At 41.1% G+C, this 18,896-nt stretch overlaps 1 protein-coding gene across 6 annotated transcripts in view; it reads left to right on the forward strand.

Annotated features, from left to right (window-relative positions):
* UBAP1 (ubiquitin associated protein 1) overlaps positions 1 to 18,896 on the forward strand; it is a 34,565-nt gene that overhangs the window by 844 nt on the left and 14,825 nt on the right. For 3 of the 6 annotated variants that reach the window (XM_027670389.1, XM_027670387.1, XM_027670383.1), the window contains exon 2: positions 16,776 to 16,816. In XM_027670389.1, the coding sequence (XP_027526190.1) occupies positions 16,783 to 16,816 (34 nt within the window). In that variant the 5' untranslated portion in view covers positions 16,776 to 16,782. Of the gene's footprint in view, positions 1 to 1,366; positions 1,490 to 16,775; positions 16,817 to 18,896 lie in introns of those variants that run through there. The other 3 variants (XM_027670385.1, XM_027670386.1, XM_027670384.1) reach the window with 3 other exon arrangements.

An 18,896-nucleotide genomic window follows, 5' to 3' on the forward strand; every position in this document is an offset into this window, starting at 1 on the left:
CTTCCTTCTCTATGCTCATCACCTATTTCTGGGTCTTTTCTTCTGTTCTGCTTTTAAATGTCTCTCTGCATTTGAGATGCAGACATCCCATGGCTATATGTGTTGGTGTAAGAATACTTCAGTTTTGTAGTTTTTGACTTCCTGGTAGCGCTTTGTGTTCTGTTTAGCTCAGTGCTTACCAGAAATAAAACATTTAACACTCTTATGAAGCTGTTCTGTGTAATTCAAAGGCTGTGTCTCTGTGTTTTGATAGCTCAAAATTTATCCTTTTTAAAGGCAAAGTTAGCTTTCTTTGGGGTTTTCTTTAATTAGTAAAAGAATTCATCATGGCTAGGCTTCGCGAACGAAGATTTGGGCTCTACCCACGTTTGTTGCAAGAGTAAAAGAATTACAGTAGTTGGAAATGAGTAATCACCTTCTCAACTGTTTTTACTCTTCACATCATCAAAAATTCCAAACAAGTGAAAAAAAACTCCCAGTCTTACAGAAGTCTTATGACGTGTCCTCTGTCTCATTAGAATAGAGATAACCAGGTGGACTCTGGCACTTGGCTGTGGAACTAACATTGCTGCTATCTCAGACTCAGTGAAATGTTTCTGTGTTGCCAAGCTAAGGAGCTGGGCTGTGAGTGGTGAAGTCACTTCAGTGGCTGTGCTCCTGATGGAAGGAAGGCATGCTGCATCCCACAGCCTGTCACGGGGTTAAGAGGCTTCTGTGGGAGCTTGGTGAGGGGAATCTTACTCCAGCTGTGGCCCAGGGTGTTAGGGAAAAAGAGTAAGTGCTGCAGTTGGCCAGACCTCTTCCTCACCTTCCTTCCCTTACCAACCTTGGAGCGTTTCTGCAACTCCTGCAGCTGCTGGTTTCCTGGCATTTTTCAGGGGAGAGAAGGGGGGAAAAACCTGTTTTGGTCTCCTGCTGCCATTTTCTCCGTAGGGAACAGCGATCTGTGTGGAGCTCTGTCGTAGCCAGGGCAGTGGGATGGGCTGAGCTGTCCCCTGTGGCAGCAGCAGGGCCGGGCTGAGCCGATGTGTTCGAGGCTATGAGCGGTGTGGTGTTGGGTTGCAGCACCGCGCAGAGCTGCTGCTTAATGACCTCAGTTTCCTGTGCTCACAGAGCTGCGATTCAAAGGGGGCAGTGCTGCTTTAGGGTGACTTAAACCTTTTAGGCAACAACCTTAATTCTAAGGGCAGGGGGACAGAAAGCAGGCAATTTTTAAACAGCTTTTGCAACTTGTGGGTTTAGTCTCAGAAACAAAACTGAAAGTGGTCGTCCTTTCCTTCCTTCACTGTCTGTGTGTGGCCTCCACTGTTTGATACCTCCTTTTGTTTGTTTTGTTTTGTTTTTCTCGTATGGGTGCACTGTGGAGTCAGAGGAGAAGCTGCAGCTACTAAGGTCAGACACTGCATAAGTCAAGTGTGACCGGAAACAAAGGCACGTGAAACTTCAAAAAGAAAACCAGGGAAATCTCAGGTAGAAGATATGTGAATCAGTAAGTGTTAGTTTCTCTTTAATGAGTGGAATTTAATTTTCAGAATATTCAAAGAGTATACTGATCATCTCAGAGACTTAATGTATAGTCTGTGTTGATGGGTAGAAAAATCATAAGGGTGACAAATAGTCAGAAACACGTGGAAGAGCTCCATCTCCATTACTCACGTGATGTTTTGTGGTGCCCAGTGCTTGCTATCCTAGGGATAAAAACCTGTAACTAACAGAAGAGGAGTCAGGTTTCTGGACCAATCCAGCATCATCCAACTGTCATGGTCGCAGCTGAAGCTGTTTTGGCTGGTGCTGGTGGCAAAAGTGCTATAATGACACAGAAAGTATCACCTTACTCATTCTTCTTTTTGACTGTATAAGATAATGGTTTCCTGTTGCTTCCACAAGCTGTAGGGATTGATAATTCAGACATGCAGTATTGTTGTCCATGTCCAGTCTCTGTATAATAAGTTTTTAGAACAACCTGTTCCTGTATTTTATAATTGATGCTGGGTTGAATGTTTTGATAAATTGGTCTGTGAGAAATTTAGTTTTACTTATTAGACAGAACTTCTATCCAGCCTTTCTGGCATTTTGTTCCTAGCATAATCACTCCCAGTCTTTTCAATCATGAATTCGAGAGCTTCAGCTGTCATTTTGCAAGGATCTCTACCTAGAGGCATGTCTATCTATTTAAAATTGACCAGTACAATTCAGATCAATGTCAGTGTAAAGAGGGTCTAGTGGAACTGTAATTGGAAAGCTCTGAAGATGTTTTGGAAAACAGTTGTTGGAAGGAAAGGCAAAGAGGGGTTGTTTACAAATTATAAATAGTTTTCTTGGTTGAAAAAGTAGGTCTTCTAGGATGCATCAAAGGTTGGTTTCTCTTCCCTGCATTTTGTGTGCTTGCTGTGATAACTGGGAAGGCAACACTATTGATCTTGCAGCACTTACCACTCTGCAATCGATCCTTGGGATTATTGGAGCTGATTGATACAAGCCTGAACTCACAGTTGTGTGTTAACTGCTTAGGTAGGTAATCCTCTCTGGTATGCAAGTGCATTGCTTAATGCTTTGACCCTCTGACTTGGTTTGAATAAGCTCATGTTCTGTGTCCCTAATGACCTTTTCCAGTCAGTGTAGTCCTGGGTGGAGGTCTCCATCAGAAACTGAGCTGAGGAGGGCCTTTCCCTCTCTTAAATCATTAGATTTATTCCAAATCCTTTCTTGTGCGGGGAAGGCATTTCCTAAAATGCTAAGAAATAGTTTTTCCTGTGGTTGGGAAACTTTTAAAGGACAGCTTGTATGTCCAGAATTGGTTGTGCATTCATTTGTTTTTGTTTTGTTTTTGTTTTTTTTAAATTTTTTATTTTTGAAAGCTACAAGATCTTTCCAGAATCCTTTAAGCTTGTAGTGTACATGAAACACAGAATTATGTCAAAAGGGGAGTGCAATGTCATTGCTCTGATTTAGGCTTAAATGTTTATTTCTAGAAGGGAAGCAGATTGGTTCAAAATGCCACATTGCATTAGTAGTATTGCAGTTTCTAACTAGCCGAGCTCGTATTTTCACAGCTTCTTTTTGTGTCCCAAACTCTTACACAAGAGTAACACTTTAAATTGGAAGAATTATGAATCCTATCCAAGGAGTAGTCAGTTCTTCATTTGGAAGATGGTCTAAATATGAATACACTTAATCTACTTAGCTATTGGTTGCTGGTATAATGGAAAGTAGTAGTAAAGGGTTGTGAGCTCCTGTCTGGTCTGTGTTGCTGGAGTTCTTGGTAACTATGTACTGGATTATGTGAGAGATTTTATTTAAGCCCCTTCCTAATGTATATGTTTGTGCTTTGACATCTCTAGGGTAGCAGCAGAGGAAGCCCTGACTGAAATGCCTGTTGAGATTTAAGCCCTGGTTTTGGGAGGGTGGATTTCTGACAGTGCCTGTTACAAGTTGTGCTGTGTCACAGTTTAGCCCTGTGCTTAATCTGGGCACAGAGATGTGCTTATGTGTTCAATTTGATTTGCCTCATCAATTCTGAACTTTAAAATAAAGCTAGATTCCTATCTTATTAACACTCTGCAAAGTAATTGTAAGAACATTAAGTATTTCCTTTTGTGATACAGCAAAGCCATGCTGGGATCCACCCTAATGACTAATACATCATGTGGTGTCCTTGCATAGTAGTGTGTAATGATTTGACTTAGAAATATAGGAGGCATATGTACCAGGGAAAGGACTTTATGTGAATAAAATCACCTTTAATTACCTGGAATAAAATTGTGTTTGGTGGAAAAAGACAGAAAAGCTTTATGTTGCATAGCCTCTGAGAAAAGAATGTGCTCTTAATCTTTTAATTAAGTATTATGTCACCACAAGCAGCTTGTTGCCAATCTGTTTGACTTCTTGGTAGAAAATAGGTGAAAGATTATTGAGTTTCATTTTGCTTGCTGTCTTTGTAACAGTATAAAAAAAGCTTTTTCAGAAAGTACCTTTATATTCTTTGTTGGGAAGAGGGGAGTGAGTGAAAAACATTCCTGTAGTTACAGGCTACATTCTTGTTTGTAGGAGGGAATTTAATACATATTTTCTCTTTGTTCGACTGGAAATCTTATGCGTTCCTACATCACTGAATGCCTGTGCTTAGTAATGTCATGTCCCCTTTGCAGAGAAAATTCAAGAAAAGATGGTAAAAAGCTTTTTGCTTTTAAGTAACACTGCTGAATATTTCTTAATTTGTGTGCAAAGGGAAAGCTAGCAATTTCAAGTGTGAACATAAAAGTGATACTATTATGGCCTGTAATCTCACCTGTGTGAAGATCTTCAACTGGAAAAGCAGTTAATAAATGCAGCTTCCAGAATCCACTATCGAATTATAAGATGAAAGATAGATGAAGGAAGAGTTTGACATGAATGGCCAAACTGCTCCAAGCTGCTTTTGGAGCCAGGAGTGGGCTCTAGAAACAGACATTTGTTTGGCGGAATGACCGTCCAGGCTGGTTTTGTGGCATGGTAATGTCATCCTGTTCATACTGACCTTCTGTGTTGCATACAGGAGTAATACCCAGTTCTGAAGGGCTGCCTGTCTCTGGGGGGTGTTCTGTGTGTGTTACAACAGTGGAGATGAACGCTTGAAATATAACCATATTTAGTGAAGGGATCTGGCTGTACTCTGGCTAAATTGATTGTAGCTCCAAGTAGTGTAAAGGTCTTCTCACTTTCCCTTTAATTTGGGAGAAAAGTTGTGTATCCGTTTTATGACAAGCTTCCTTCAAGGCATATTTCTCATGTAATTTAATGTTCCTACAGGAATCTAAATGTATTGCTCATGTGCTGTCATTCGGCAGCACTTTAGGGATTAATTCCCTAAAGTAAGCTGGATTGAATCAGACATATGGGTTATGAGAGAGGCAGGCTGGGACTGATTCTCAGGTTACAGGAGAATATCTGATATCTCAGCTGGGGAGTGGCCAGCCCATACTCTTTCCACTTTCCTTCTTAGAAAGCCAAAAAATTGTCTTGCTGCCCTGTCACAGTTATGATGGTCCACTGAGAAAGATCTCTGTGCTGTCAGCAGCCCCGTGTTGTTGCCAGTCTGTTGAAGGTTTGGAGAGGAGAAGCTGTGACTCTGGGGTGGTCATGGGGCAGTCTCATCCATCAGCCTCCTCTGGTCTAGTTATAAAATAGAAGTAAAGCTGGATTGCTGAAGCTGAGTCAGATCTGTCAAAATGTCCTGAGGAAATGAAGCTAATGCATCTCTGAGGGTTTCTTTTTGCACATAAAATGAGCTGTTTCTGTTTAGTTATTCATTGCTTTAAGTGTTCTGGGGGTTGCATTCATTACTGTGCTGCTGAAGAAATTTCTGATGTGCAGGGAGAAAGTTTATACCACTAAGTGAGAGTGGATTTAGAGTATATAGACTTAAATTGAAGTAGTAACTTTATTGCTAAGTTTGGGCTACACCAAAATTCATGTTCAAATCCAGAAGAGCATCCTTAAGGCTTTAATAGTAAGATAAGAAAAGACTGAACAGGAGTGATTTGATAGAGAAGATTGGGGTGACAAAGATACTGGTGCAAATGAAAGAATGTAGTGAGATTCCTGGGGTAGCTGTGGGTTTGGGATTTGGGAAACACGGGTTTTGTTCTGACTTTACTGGCTGAGCTGGATGACTGTGGGTAAACACCTTCAGGTTTGTGCTTTATTCGTCATGCCTGCAAAAGAGGAACAATTTTACTGCAGGTTAAGTGCCTTGACAGGTATTTTGAAGTTGTGTATGAGAACTGAGGCAGTGCTGAGGGTGTAAGGGCATTTCAGCAAAACTGCTTTCCACTCAGGGGAAAGGTAATGAATGAAAAGTATGTGTATGTGTAATTCCTGGCATTATAAATATCATGTAGCTTTCTAGATTTCATCTGAAAGCAGAGTCTTTCTATGGCTTTGGTTTTCTTTTCTATTTTCCCTTCCACTTGAGCACCAAGGGCTCAGTCTCCATACACCCTTATAGTTGGGAGGCTTGGAATTGTTTGTGTGTGTCTGTTGCTCCCAGCACCTTGGGAGCCTCTGGATTTTGCTCTGTGCATTTGTGGTAGAAGGTTCATTCTGTGTTTGTAGTGAAGTGCAGTCTTCTAGTCTACATCAATCCTTAAACTTATCTGCTCAAAGATTAACTGCCAATGTAGGATTGCAGTGCTGGGAGGACAGACTGAATTGTTGTTTTACACAGAAAGCAGACCTCTCCAGTTGTTGTTTTCTTGTTTGTTTTTTTGTTTATTGTTTGTTTGTTTGTTTGGGTTTTTTGTTTGTTTTGGTTTTTTTTAAGTGAGGCAATTGAAATCTTTAAACTCATTTTATGTGGAAACAGTTGAAATTAAGGTAGGTGGGTAAGGAGGTTAATTTATGGTGCTTAGGGGATCTACTAAGTATCTTGTCTGACGCTGGAAGGGAGGGAGAAATGATACCTGTGCTATGGAAAGGCTTTCTGAAGCAATGTATAAAGATGAGTGTAGTAGCTGGAGCATCCTTGAAAGTTACACCCCAGGAATTGAGTAGTTGCTCTTCTTTCCTTCTGAGGGTGAGGATTGTCTGCATGTTTATATATCTTCCTTGCTGATAACCTCAGCTGTAGCAGTTGCACACACAGAGTAAACCTGGTTTAACAGGTGTACTGACTTTCCCCCTCCTGTTTGTCTTCCATTCCTGAGCTTTTCCATCTATTGTTGGATTATAGGCTGAACCATATTCCCATTTAAGCACTTGTATTTTAATAGAGGGATCTTTCCTGTTGGAGAACTCCAAAATCAGAAGACTGCAAGGAAGATGTTTCTGCTCAGGACTGACTATGGTGCCTTCAGGTAGCGTAGGACACTGAGGTTTTCTAATGTACAACATGACAAGTGGCTTGTTTACTTATCACATTCTTGTCATACATCCGCTGTAGCTGGGAACAACCTCAATTTCACTTCGCTGCTCAAAGGTAAATTTTTACTTTTCTACACTAGACAATCTTGCTCAAAACAAGTTACCTTCCTGTGCTCCCAAAGAACTCAGTTCCAGGAGTGTACTCAGTGTGGATACCCCCAGTTTACCAAGTCTGTTTAAGTGTCTGCTGCTGTTGTCATGTGTCAGAGCATTTATTTTTTTGGTAGCTGGTAATGATGATTCTGTTTCCATGTGTTTTAAAGAGCTGAACATAATCTTTATTACCAGCTCTGGTCTTCTCTAAAGTGAACAAGCCTTTTCAAGAAATAATTAAGAAGTTACTATTCACTTAAAAATAATTTCCTGTTCTTAATGCTCTGTTAGGCACCATTTCCATGTTTAATTAAAACTAGTTAAACTTACTCATTTAGAATACGACTTCTGCTGGTGGAATTTAATTTGGTGTTGTCTATCAATAGTATTTCCCATGTATGCTGTCTTTTTAATGCAGTCATTCAGTCCTATTTGGATTGAGTGGAAAAACATGGAAGCAGGCTCAACTAGTACTGTGTTTGGAGACATAGTTTGGTTCTTGTTTAGGCCCTATTCTGCAATAGGACCATCTTTTAATTTGCTTGATGCGCTTTTTTAATATTTTAGTTTGATTCCTTTGCTCTGTTGAGTTAGTCTGGGAAGGAGTATGTCCTTGCTGAGACCTCAGCTCAGCAAATTTTTTACAGGAGCTGGAGTGAGTGTTCACCTTCTATAGTGGTGAGGATTTTTTTTTCCTGGTCTGTTAGTTTTATCCTTCAGTGCAGCAAAACCTGTTTTTTTTTCAGATATGTACTTCTGTTTGTGCTTATTTTCTTCTCTCAGTCTTGATAAGAGGGGTTGAATGAAGACAGATGCCTGTTGGCTCTATAGGAGTGACACATGAATTGAGGACAAAATGAGCTGGCATTGAAAGCTGAGACTGTACCAGTGACATGTTGATGCATGAAACTGCATAAAAAAGTCAAGTAAAGAAAAGTCAAATAAGAAAAAGTCAAGTAATTATGTGAGGACTGTCACATCTGTAGCACCTGGGATGTAGTTCACATTTCTCACATCAGTGCTGTCAAGGCAAAGGCAAACCAATCTCACGAGGTATGTTTTGATAATCAGGGAGGTTTGAGATGGTTTGAGCTTATGTTGTCATGTCACAGAAGAGCATTTTGGAGACCACACTTTTCCAGGTATGCTGTGATCAGCTCTTTGGTGCTTCAGAAGGAGGAAGTGTTTAGGACCTCCATTTCCACATATCTCAAAGTGTGTATTTGGAGAAAGAGTAACTGATGGTGAATAAGGGCGTTTCCTGGAAAATGGCAACACTGAGAGATGAAACTGAAAAGAGGGAAGATTGAACATCAGGGAGAAATGAGGGTGGTTAGGCACTGGAAAAGATTGTCCAGGGAAGCTGTGGATGCTCCATTCCTGTAAATGTTCATGGCCAGCTTGGATGGGGCTTTCAGCAACCTGGTCAAGGGAGAGAGTGACAGAGTGGGTGGAGTAGATGATCTTTGAAGGCCCCTTCCAACCCAAAACATTCAGTGATTGGTGGCTTCTAAATCAAGTGAATCTGCAGGGAATTTGTATTCTCAGAATGTGCCTCTTTTAGCCACAGTTGTTGAGAGAAATTAGATGTATTAGTGGGACACAGGGACATCAGATGGCTGGAGTAGTGCAGCAATTTTAACCACATGATGGAAAAGATCCTGTAGGAAGTGGGAGAAGGCCATTGTTGGCCTCGTGTATTTGAACTGAGGGTGCAATCAGGGCATGAAGCGGTGGCTCCCATGCTGGATGTCAAGGTTTTAGCCTGCTTGCTGCAGGGCAGGCACCGTTGTTTGGAGGTGAAATAGTTATTTTTTTCTCTCATTACCACACTGAGTCCTGCTGGGAAAGTATTAAATGTGTGATGAGAGTGGGTAGCTCATGTGACCCAAGTATAAAAGGAAAAGTTGATGCATCTATAGTAGTCTAACACTGATCCCATTATTCTTGTACAGTGCAATAGGCACATATTTTGGCTGAGATCAAATACATGAAATTGCAAGTGATGTTTGACCTGCTGGCAGATTTTATTTTTCCCTTTTAAAGCTTTTGTCCAACTTGATTTCTTGCTTGATACTTTTTGTCTGCTTTGTTAAAGTAATTCCATAAGCATTAGTCTTTCACCAAATTTCTAACCAAAACCATAATTACCAACAAATTACATCATTTCTCTTCTGAAATGAAACAGGGAAAATGTGACAGTTGTACAGCTTTCTTTGGAATGGATTTTTTTAAGTAGTCATTTAATTGCTTAGCATGTTTAAGTGCATTAAGTTCTAGTCAATAAATATATATCAAAAGAATATGAATGAATACGAATTGCTTTCTGCAGTAAAATAACTTGAGTTCTTATGTTGGTATTGGGAGTAGGTTCTGGTGTGTCCAGTGGAGTTCAATTTGTTTCTGAGTAATATCAGATCAGCCACCTGTCCTGTCTTGGTTAAAGAGTATAAGAAGAAAAAGCTTGAAACTGCACAGATGCTATTATTTTTGTATTAAGAAGGGTATGTTCTCATTAATGGCAAAAGCTGTTTTACTCTATGTTGGCAGCATTTTGGGAGTGTCTGCCTATCTCTCCTCATTCACAACTGGGACAAGTTTGAAGTATTAATAATATTCAAGTACTTCAGAGACAGCTTGTTACATATTGAAGTACCACTGCAACAAACAGCAGCATTTTAATTAGCTGATGATGCTGTGGGTTCCAGGCATACATTTTAAGCGTGCAGATATTCCACTGCTTTTTAACACACTGTTACCGAAAGAACAGAATAAGTGGGCAGTTCTGTTGTTGAAGGTAGCAATTAGCAGACTCTCTCCTTTAAGAAGATTTGTGCTGAAGTATTAGCTTTCTTTTAAAGTGCTGGCAATTAACTAGGGAAGTTGGTGCACTGGCCTGGCTCTGGCTAGTTATAAGGTTCCTGTTTAAGATTTGACTCTTTTGTAGTAGTATGAAATCTCATGCTCATTAAGCTGAAGTAGCTAAAATTTTTAATAGATGCTTCCCATCTGACTATTTTAAACTCTTGGAACTGGCAGGTATTTCCTATCCAAACTTTAGATATAGGAAAATAGCAGTTAAAAGTAGTTGCTCTGCTCATCAAATTTGTGACTTGTTTCATTTATGCATTGTGAGATTACTGCAGCCCTCACTGGTGGTAGGAGTGCTGGATCATGTTTTCTCACCTTTTTCTGAGAATGTAGGAACTGCATGGCACATCTATATTTTATGCTGTGATTTATCACTCAAATTTCTATCTTGCTTCGTTTGTGTCTCAAGGAGGGGAAGATGGTCTCTCTATTTCCAGTTTGCCATCCTTTTTGGTGATTTTTTTTTTTAGCTTCTAAATTAGTGGAGCTGAACTTGAGAAGAAAAAAAAGATGTAATCGCATCCATTTTCTCCCTCAGCTTTTCTGTTTAGATGATCTGTAAATAATTAATTATTGCACTCTAAAATCCACATCTGCTCTTGCAGTTGACAGAACCTGGGCTATCCTCTTGTTTGCTGAGTTTGGAAGTCAGATCAGTCTTAGATGTTAGTTGCAGGTGGTTTTCTCTTGTGACAAGGCTGAGTTTTCTGGGAAGAGTCCTTTTTAAAAGGGTCACCCATTTGCTGCAGCAGTTAAATGTGAATTTAGACTATGTGCATCTTCCATGCTGTTGTTTGGCATGTCAGTGTCTGGCCAAAGGAAAAGCCTACACTCCTTCTGCTTTGACCACAGGGCTACCTATAAGTGATTTTCTGTTTCCTTATGCTCTTGCTTGTGGAACTTGTATTTTTAGAGGTTTGTGTGGTGTACAAGCTTCAACTGCATTGGAAACCTGTATGACTGGTAAGTCACTGAGTGACTAAAAGACTGGTACATTAGTGTGCTGCATTTCCAGCACACTAATTGCGGGGTTATCCCTGATTTCTGAGTGAAGGGTATGGCAAATTACCTCATGTCCCAAGTATACAGTCAGGATCTTAAAGGAGGAATAGAGGTGTCTGTTTTCAGTTAAGAGAAAACTGAAACAATCCTTAACCAGCCCAAACAGTATGTGCTTTTAACAAGTGCAGTACCTCTGATGAGCAAAGTGGGAGGTGACATGAGGGTAACTGTAACTACAGGTGTCTCATATTAATGCTATGAATCCATATGGAACCACAGAGAGATGCTGTGATTCTCTGAGAGCTTGTGGAGCTGACTTCCACTTGAACTGAGAGGTCCTGAAGCAGAAGGTCTAATTGCCCACAGTGCCACATGAAGCCATGGCACAATCTGAAGAATCAATGCCTCCTAATGTTTTTCACTGCTAGGAAGATGCTATCGAACGTGTAAAGCCCCATAATGGATGCTATTGCCATCACTGGTGTTGTCTTATAATCCAGTAATGTGGTTTGCACACAGACCTGCTCTTAAGGGGTCTTTTCTCCCTGCCCTTGCTAGTCACATATTCTGAAAGTATTTTTAAAAAGTTCCCATTTTCTTGGTTCCTGTCCCTCTCTGTCCCTCAGTCACTGCACTAGTAATAACTAACTGCATCAGTGTAATGTTATAGGCTGTTCTTCAGAGTTAGATCTCTCATCACAGCTGCTTGGATTGTTGATCCACGGGGTTTTTATGCAGCAGGGATACCTCACACTTTCCTCCCTCAGCCTCCTGTTGTCAGTGTGAGCCCTACTCTGCATTTGTTGAAGTGCAGGGTGACCACTTGGACTTGTATCTTATAAGATGAAGATGTCATTAGATTTGTTTTAACCAGTGGCTGTTGAATGTTGGATGGCAACTCCACACCAGTGTTTGCTTCAAGGAGGGTCTGATTTGTTCTCATTGATCTTAAAATGGACCGAGAACCTTCATGTAACTTATCTCCTGGATTGTGGAAGCACTTAACAAGAATTACTGTAGTTAGAGTTAAAACTTATTTTTCTGTTAGGACTAGGTAAAGAGATGTTTTTTTCTTTTCTTTGTGGGTTTTTAGTTTTGGAGGATTTTTTTTTTATGGTTGATTTGGGTACGTAGTTACAACATTGTCACGTCAAGTTTTACAATAACTTTATCCAGACAGTTGTTACCAGAGGGCCAACATCATCATCCTCTATGCGAGGGAAGTATTTTCATGTGCTTGTTGTTTGCAGAACTGTTAGAGGTACGAAGCAGAAGCAGTTGCTGCAGATTTTGGGGTGATGTCATCTATTTGGATACTGCAGTTAATGAACACGGTATCTGTTCTGTACTGTAGTAAACTGATCATCTCTTTGCTGTCAGTCTACATAAGAGATCTCAATTGTGTAGCAATGGCTGAACACTTACGGAGGTGGGAAGCTTTGATATGAGAATCTTAACTTTTGTTTTGTCTTAGCAACAGGCACTGTTGACTTCTAATTTTTGCTGTTTGAGGCTATATACAGAATCCTGATGTTGTTATAGCTTTTCACTTGCACCAAAACAAGTAGTGTGGTGAAAACTGAAACTACTGTCTAAATTTTGAACACCTGTGACCCTTAGAATCAAACTGCTTTCACTTTTTCTCTTTTCTTTCCTGTAAAATCAGTAGTAGTTCTTGAATGTAATATAGACAGGGAAAAAAAATCTTTTCTTTTTGACTTTTTCAGTCTTTTTGTAGTTTTTAGAGTGAATGATGCATCCTTAGTAGTGTGTAGACTACATGATGTATATTAGCAAGTAAAATGGAAATTGCAAGATCAAGTCTCTGAAAATCATAGAGGTGGCTGATTTCATTATGGTTGATAACTTGAGGCTTTTTGGTTTTCTCTGACCCATAAGGAGTACATTTTTCATTTATCTTAGTCTTAGGTGGGAGTTACTTCAGAGAATTCACATGGTCTGGAATTGGGACATATTTGCACTCCAGAATCAGGGATCTAGCAACAAGAGTCCATTTCTTGGCGAATATTCAAATTGGTCTGAGTTATCACAGATAAAGCAGTTACAGGTATCATTCTGTAGGTAGGATTCTTCCAAGTTGTCCAGTCAGAGCTCTTTCAAAAGAAAAGGAATGTAGATATAAGCTTCAGGGAAAACACCAGTAGAAGAAACATTGAGCTAAGAATTAAAAACCACCCCAACTTCCCAGCAGCTCCCCATGAGTCACTCTTTATAATAATTTCTTTGCTCTGGTCTGTTGATGACACTCTCCCTTTGGCATTGCTTCCCTGTACCAAGTCATGCTTCTCTTTGTTCTCCTTGTCTGGCAGCACAGTGAAATGTCGTTCAGGTTTAAGTGATGACGTGTCTGGTGGATTGCCCTGGTCACCTCTGTGCCGTCCCTTCAAGCCTTTCCAGCTTGTCACCTCTCTTTGTGCTAATTGTTTCTGTCATCGGTTTTGCCTTGTCACTTCTCTGTTTCTGCATCTTTTTGTTGGTTTTTTTTTGTTGTTGTTTTGTGGTGGTGGTTCTCTCCCTGTCCCCCCTCTACTTCTGTCATGGCTACTCTGAGGTCCTCTGTCCTCATCCTGGGCTCTGCTACACTGTGTTCCTCGGCCTGGCTGGTTTCTAGGAATGCTGATCTGCTACCTCACTGTTATTGTCAGAAAAATAATACAGATGGGAAGGGGAGAGTTCACATCAGGTTGCTTCAGTTGCTTATAACTTTTAGCCATGATCTTCTCTTTAGAGGGTTGGCCAGAACCAAGAATGAGGAAAGGTGGCTAAGGAGAGCCACAGAGCCAGAAGAGAGGTGGCAGTAAGAACACCCTGTAGTATTACACAACTAGCTGTTTTCCCTAGGCCAGGAAAAGTGTTGAGAAAGGTTACATGCAGTAGAGTGGGTCCTTTGCCAATTTACAGTGTGCAGTAAAGCATTAGGCCAAAATTTGTGCCACCACGTGCTGTTACCACAGGTGCCTTTGAGCATCCTGTTCTGGAGACTGGAGATGAAAGGGAAGATTGATAGGGCTGCAGTTGTCCATCATCTGGTTTGGAGTAAGGCTTTGGAAGCAGGTCCTTTAAATTTCTACATGAGTGGTACCAAAAATTAGCAAACTTTTACTGCACAGTGTGATGGATGTTCAGGTAATGCCCAGAAGCATAGTAACAACATTGGTAACGTTCTAACAGGCTGCAAGTACTTTTTTCCCAGCCAGGAGGACAGAGCAACAGCAAGATGCTTGTAACAGTGGTCCCTGAATAGTCTATCAAATCTGATTAGTCACAAGACACTATTTTAATTAAACCTTCTTTGGGAAGGGGGTGATGAAATGTGGCTGGCAGCCTATTTCTGTGTTACTGTGTGTGGTGCTTAACAATTCTGTTTGCTGACAAGTGCCTTCTGCAGTAATGGTGTCTTAAGTGCACACTCATAGTGCATCAGCGAGAGCTGGTGTGTTATCATCTCAAATGCTGCCTGAATCTAAAGGGTGACTGTCTCTGGAAATGGTCCATTTCATGACTAGCTTGCTGTTGATGTGCCTTAGCTAGTTCTGTAGTTAAATAAGGGGTTACATATGGCAGGGGAATCATTTTCCCCACTGCACCCTGAAATTAATGCAGATGCCAAGTCTGCACTAGGATTTTACTACAGGATTGACAACAAAAGCAAGATACATATTGCTTATGTGGGGTATTTTGACACTGAGACTTCATGCAATTTCAGATGGGTATGCTACTGCAAAACTCCCTGAAAGTTAGATGTGTGGTTTTGGCTTGGTGGGATTTGTACACCAATGTCCCTGGAGCAGTAAGCTGTAGTAACTGGTGCTGCACTGAGAACTCCTGTGTCAGTTAAGTTGGGAAAGTGAGGAGTTTACTTCCTCTCATTGGAAGTTCTTAAATTCTGTGGAGAAAGGTCTGCTTGCTCTTCAGTCTGAGGTAGTAACTAGAAGAAGGAACTTGGAGAAACTAAAAGAAGTGTGTGTAGGCTTTGTCCCAAGTTCAGTGGATGGTGGACAGCCACGGTATGGGATTACAGGCAGTGCCAGTGTCTGGCGGCAAACAGAGGATGGTGAGGCACGTGAAGGCTGTACAATTTCACTTGGCTTTTTTAGTAGTAACAAACCCAGCTGATGTCTTAATTGCTACTCTCACATAGAGAAACCAGCGACACAGCAGCTTATCTGGCAGCGTGATCAGGGTCTGAAAGGGCAGCTGTTTCACGTGCTGTTGTCTGCGGTCTGGTCTCCTCTGTGGCTCTGGGACCAGTAAAGCTCGTTCAGCTCCAGTGGTTGACATGCAGCTCTGCTGTGTGGTCTGGTGGCTTTGCCCTTGACATGCTTCCTGAGATGGTAGGCTTGGCACGGTTTCATCTCCTTTTCCTTCCATCTTTGAATCCTTAATGTTTTGTTTGCTTCTGAGAAGCAGTTGCCAGCAGGTGCCAAAACGAGTTTTCTGGCTTAGTGGAATAGTTTTGGATGTAATACCAGTGCTGAGAAGAGGCTGGTAAACACTGAGCAGGATGACACACAGGTTGTATGTCCAAGGTGCAGCTGGAGTTGCCCAGCATGACTCACTTCCCCATGGGCTGTTGTCTCTTGAAGTCTGGTTGCACCCAGGTGATCCTTGTACGCTTTGGCTTTAGCCCTGTGCTGAATTCCCGTTAGCCAGTAGGGCTGGTTCACCTGTTGATTTCAACATAACCTTGAAAGGGACCTTTGCACAGCAAAAGGGACTTTGCTAAAGTGCTTGTAACTGGTCCTCCTTGTTCCCAGTCCTGTCAGCAGCAGCAAGGAGGAATAGCTAAGCTGTCTGTGTAATCCTCACCTTATGACTCCCTTCCTTTAAGGTAATGTTTGCAGTTGGAATCTGCAGTGGAAACAGTGAGCCTAAGAGTCCTTGACTGGGGAATGATCTGCCCCACGTGCTCTGCTGCCCCTGGGGATGTACCAGAGAGCTCCATGTTTTTGAAGACCAGCTGTTGGGCATTTCAGTCTATGAGCTGGAGGGCTTCAGGAACAAAGGGCAGCTCTGATTTCTTGTAATGCGTAATGTCACAAGGATCACTTAAAAATTCAGTTATTCAAAGAATTATGCTGTGTTGTCTTGAGATAGATCTTGTGATTTCCTTCTAATCTGGCAAAAGAATCAGTTATGTTATTGAATATACCATAAGCATCCTGGAGAGGGATTTAGCTGACAACTAATTAGACAGATAATTCTATCTTGAGCAACTCTTTTCTCGAGGCAGGACTACTATGTGTTTAAAAGCAGTCTAGGCACTCTGTGTTTAACATCTTATAAGTTTTTAGTAAATTCTGTGGGTGTGGATGAGACCTCTTTTTTTACCAGTGTTATCTTGTGTGTGTCCAAAAGTATCTTCCTAATGGTACCATTTATTGTGTACCTGTGTTGTGCATTACCCAATGTGTCTAGACAAGCACCTCACTGGCTAACTGACTGTGTGCCCAGTATGGTAGTATCCCCTTTTAGAGCAGGAGGGATTAAACTGAAGAGGATCAATGTGGTATTTCCAGCAGGAAGAGCTATTCTTAATGCCAAGGGAAGCAGGGTGTGCTCCATGGGAGAGAGAGGCCTCCGAGTGCTGTGATCTGGAACTCTGTCTTCCTGATCAACCAGGTTGTATCTGGTTGCTGGTTTGTTTGGGTTTTTGTGGTTTGGTTGGTTGTTTTTGCCATTTAGATTGGCAGATCCTGGGCTAAGTTATTTGCCTGCTCAGTTGGTTCTCAAGTCTGTAAAATAAGTTTGCTTGTCTTATGTTGGGAACAGGCACATCAAGTGTCTGCAACGTGTTCCCTAACCTAGAGGTGAGACTCTGAAACAGCATAGACTTGATGCATGCTACATATATGAAGTTGTTAAAGCTGTTTTAAAATGTTTTTCAGGTTCTAAATGGCTTCTAAGAAGTTGGGATCCGACTCTCATGGTAAGTGAAATTGGGCATCCTTGTCTTTTCAACAGAATAAATCCTACTATTGCTGCTTGCTGTTGTCCCAGCGTAGACAGTCCATATAGACTAATCTGTTTAGCCACTGAGTAGTTTTTTTGTTAGGAATGAACTGCCTTGGCTTCCTTCTGGAATAGTTGCTTTCTGATGCTGTGTGTGCTTGTTCTCTGATTGAACTGAAATTCAGCCTGTGACTATTCCCTGCTCTGTCATGGCAGAGTTATGTCTTCCCCTTATCCCACTTACTCCCTTCAAAATCAAAGCTGAACTGCAGTTGTGAGACTGCTCTGATGTTTGCTGAAGTGGATGCTGGAGCTGTAGCATCTTCCTATGGAAGTCATATGAGAAGTTGAAATGAAAGTGAAGCTTTCAATATAACATTGAACTGTGCTTGGTCTTTGCTCAACTGTGAATTTCTTTCTTAAAATGGACTAATCTGGTTCAGAAGGCAGGTGAAAAAGAGACTATTTTTTTATCTTCTACATATGAGATGTATAAAGTCATGCAGATGATTTGTATCATAAAAGTTATTTGCCTGTGTATGTGCATAGTTTTTAGAAAATCAATTGTAATTTGAGTGCAAAGCATATTTCTGTGGAACATTAAAGTTCAGTTTCTTTTATGTAATGTGGCTTCCTCAAATTGGTAATCATGACTTTTCATGGTGTCAAAACTTCTGCTTTTAGAAATTAAGCCATAATCTTTATTGTTAATTTTTCAGATAAGAAGGTCCTGTGGAATTCCAGTTTCCTTGAGCTTTTTATTTAGTCTTGCAAATGTGAAGTTAAAGTACAAAATAAGAAATACCTCACTTAAGTACATGGTTAAGGATTAATAAAAAGAGCCTATCAAAACTTAATTTTTAGATGGTCTCCTTTGCTGTGGCCCAGTGACCCTGCTGCAAGACAACTAATTTCCTCATTAGGTAGCTGCCAGCCCTTCAGCAGTTGCTTCTTTGTCTGTAAACAGTCTCTAACTGCTTGTCTTCTATGTCTGTTTTCATTTTTCTCTCCTGTTTGCCCAACCGGACGAGCAAAGATGCTGCCCACAGCTAGAATTCAACGTGTCTTAAAAATTTCCCGAAACAGTACAGTGTGCTGGAACATGCTCCTGGCTTCAAAATAACAAGGCCCAGACAAATGGTGCTGTGAGCTGCCTTGTTAACTTGTCTGCTCTTCTGCGTGCCCTCTGTTCCTAATGACCAGCGACACTGTCACAGTACTGTTTCTGAGGAGCAGTGGAGCAACTTCCTTGGCTTAATGGTGTCCTAAGAAATCAGTAGGACAGTTGTTTCAGTCTTCTCTGGGGTTGTTAACAATAGTCCTGCTAACTGAGTTTTGGCTAACTGTAAAGCATCTAGTCCAACAGCTGCCTGCAGCTCGGTGTCTGGCAGGTTGATGAAATTGGTCAATATAGTTGATATATCTCTTGTGATTATTGCTGAGCTACTTATTAGAGGTTAGAGGACTGATGTTGAATCACAGAATGGTTGAGGCTGGCAGGGGCATCTGCAGATTATGTCCCAACCCCCTGCTTAAGCTCAGGTTTCTCAGACCACGTTCAAATGGAGATGAAGATGGGACCACAGAGTATGAGTGGAGAGAAAGGAGCCCTTTTCATGTCTTTAAGGGTGTTCTTAGCATATACCTGTAACTATTCCTAACCATGTAACTTCAGATCCTCTTCTGTCATTTGAATAATTGGAAATTCAAGCTTAAGTTGTAGGAATTAGTGGCATGTAGAAATGCAGCTTTCATCTGTTGTGCAGAAAGTGTGGGTTATGCCAAGTGCGGCATGATAATATTTGTGTTATCGTTGTCACTATAGAATTTAAAAGCTTTTAACTCTGGTTTCTGACAATTGCATAAGCGTGGTTTGTGTGACCATGAAAGCTCAGTTCCACATGCTTTATAAACTGTTCCCCATTCATAACTGGTAACTGTGTTTTTTTTTTCTGAAGTGTTTCTGTTTTGCTACCAAACTGGAGGACACTTCTATGGGTTGACCAGTGACTTCTGCATTACACTATAGTGGAGAGGAATCTTACTCTTGTAGTGGT

This window comes from Neopelma chrysocephalum, unplaced genomic scaffold (genome assembly GCF_003984885.1).
Source record: "Neopelma chrysocephalum unplaced genomic scaffold, ASM398488v2 Primary Assembly neopelma1_96845, whole genome shotgun sequence".
Taxonomy (NCBI): Eukaryota; Metazoa; Chordata; class Aves; order Passeriformes; family Pipridae; genus Neopelma; species Neopelma chrysocephalum.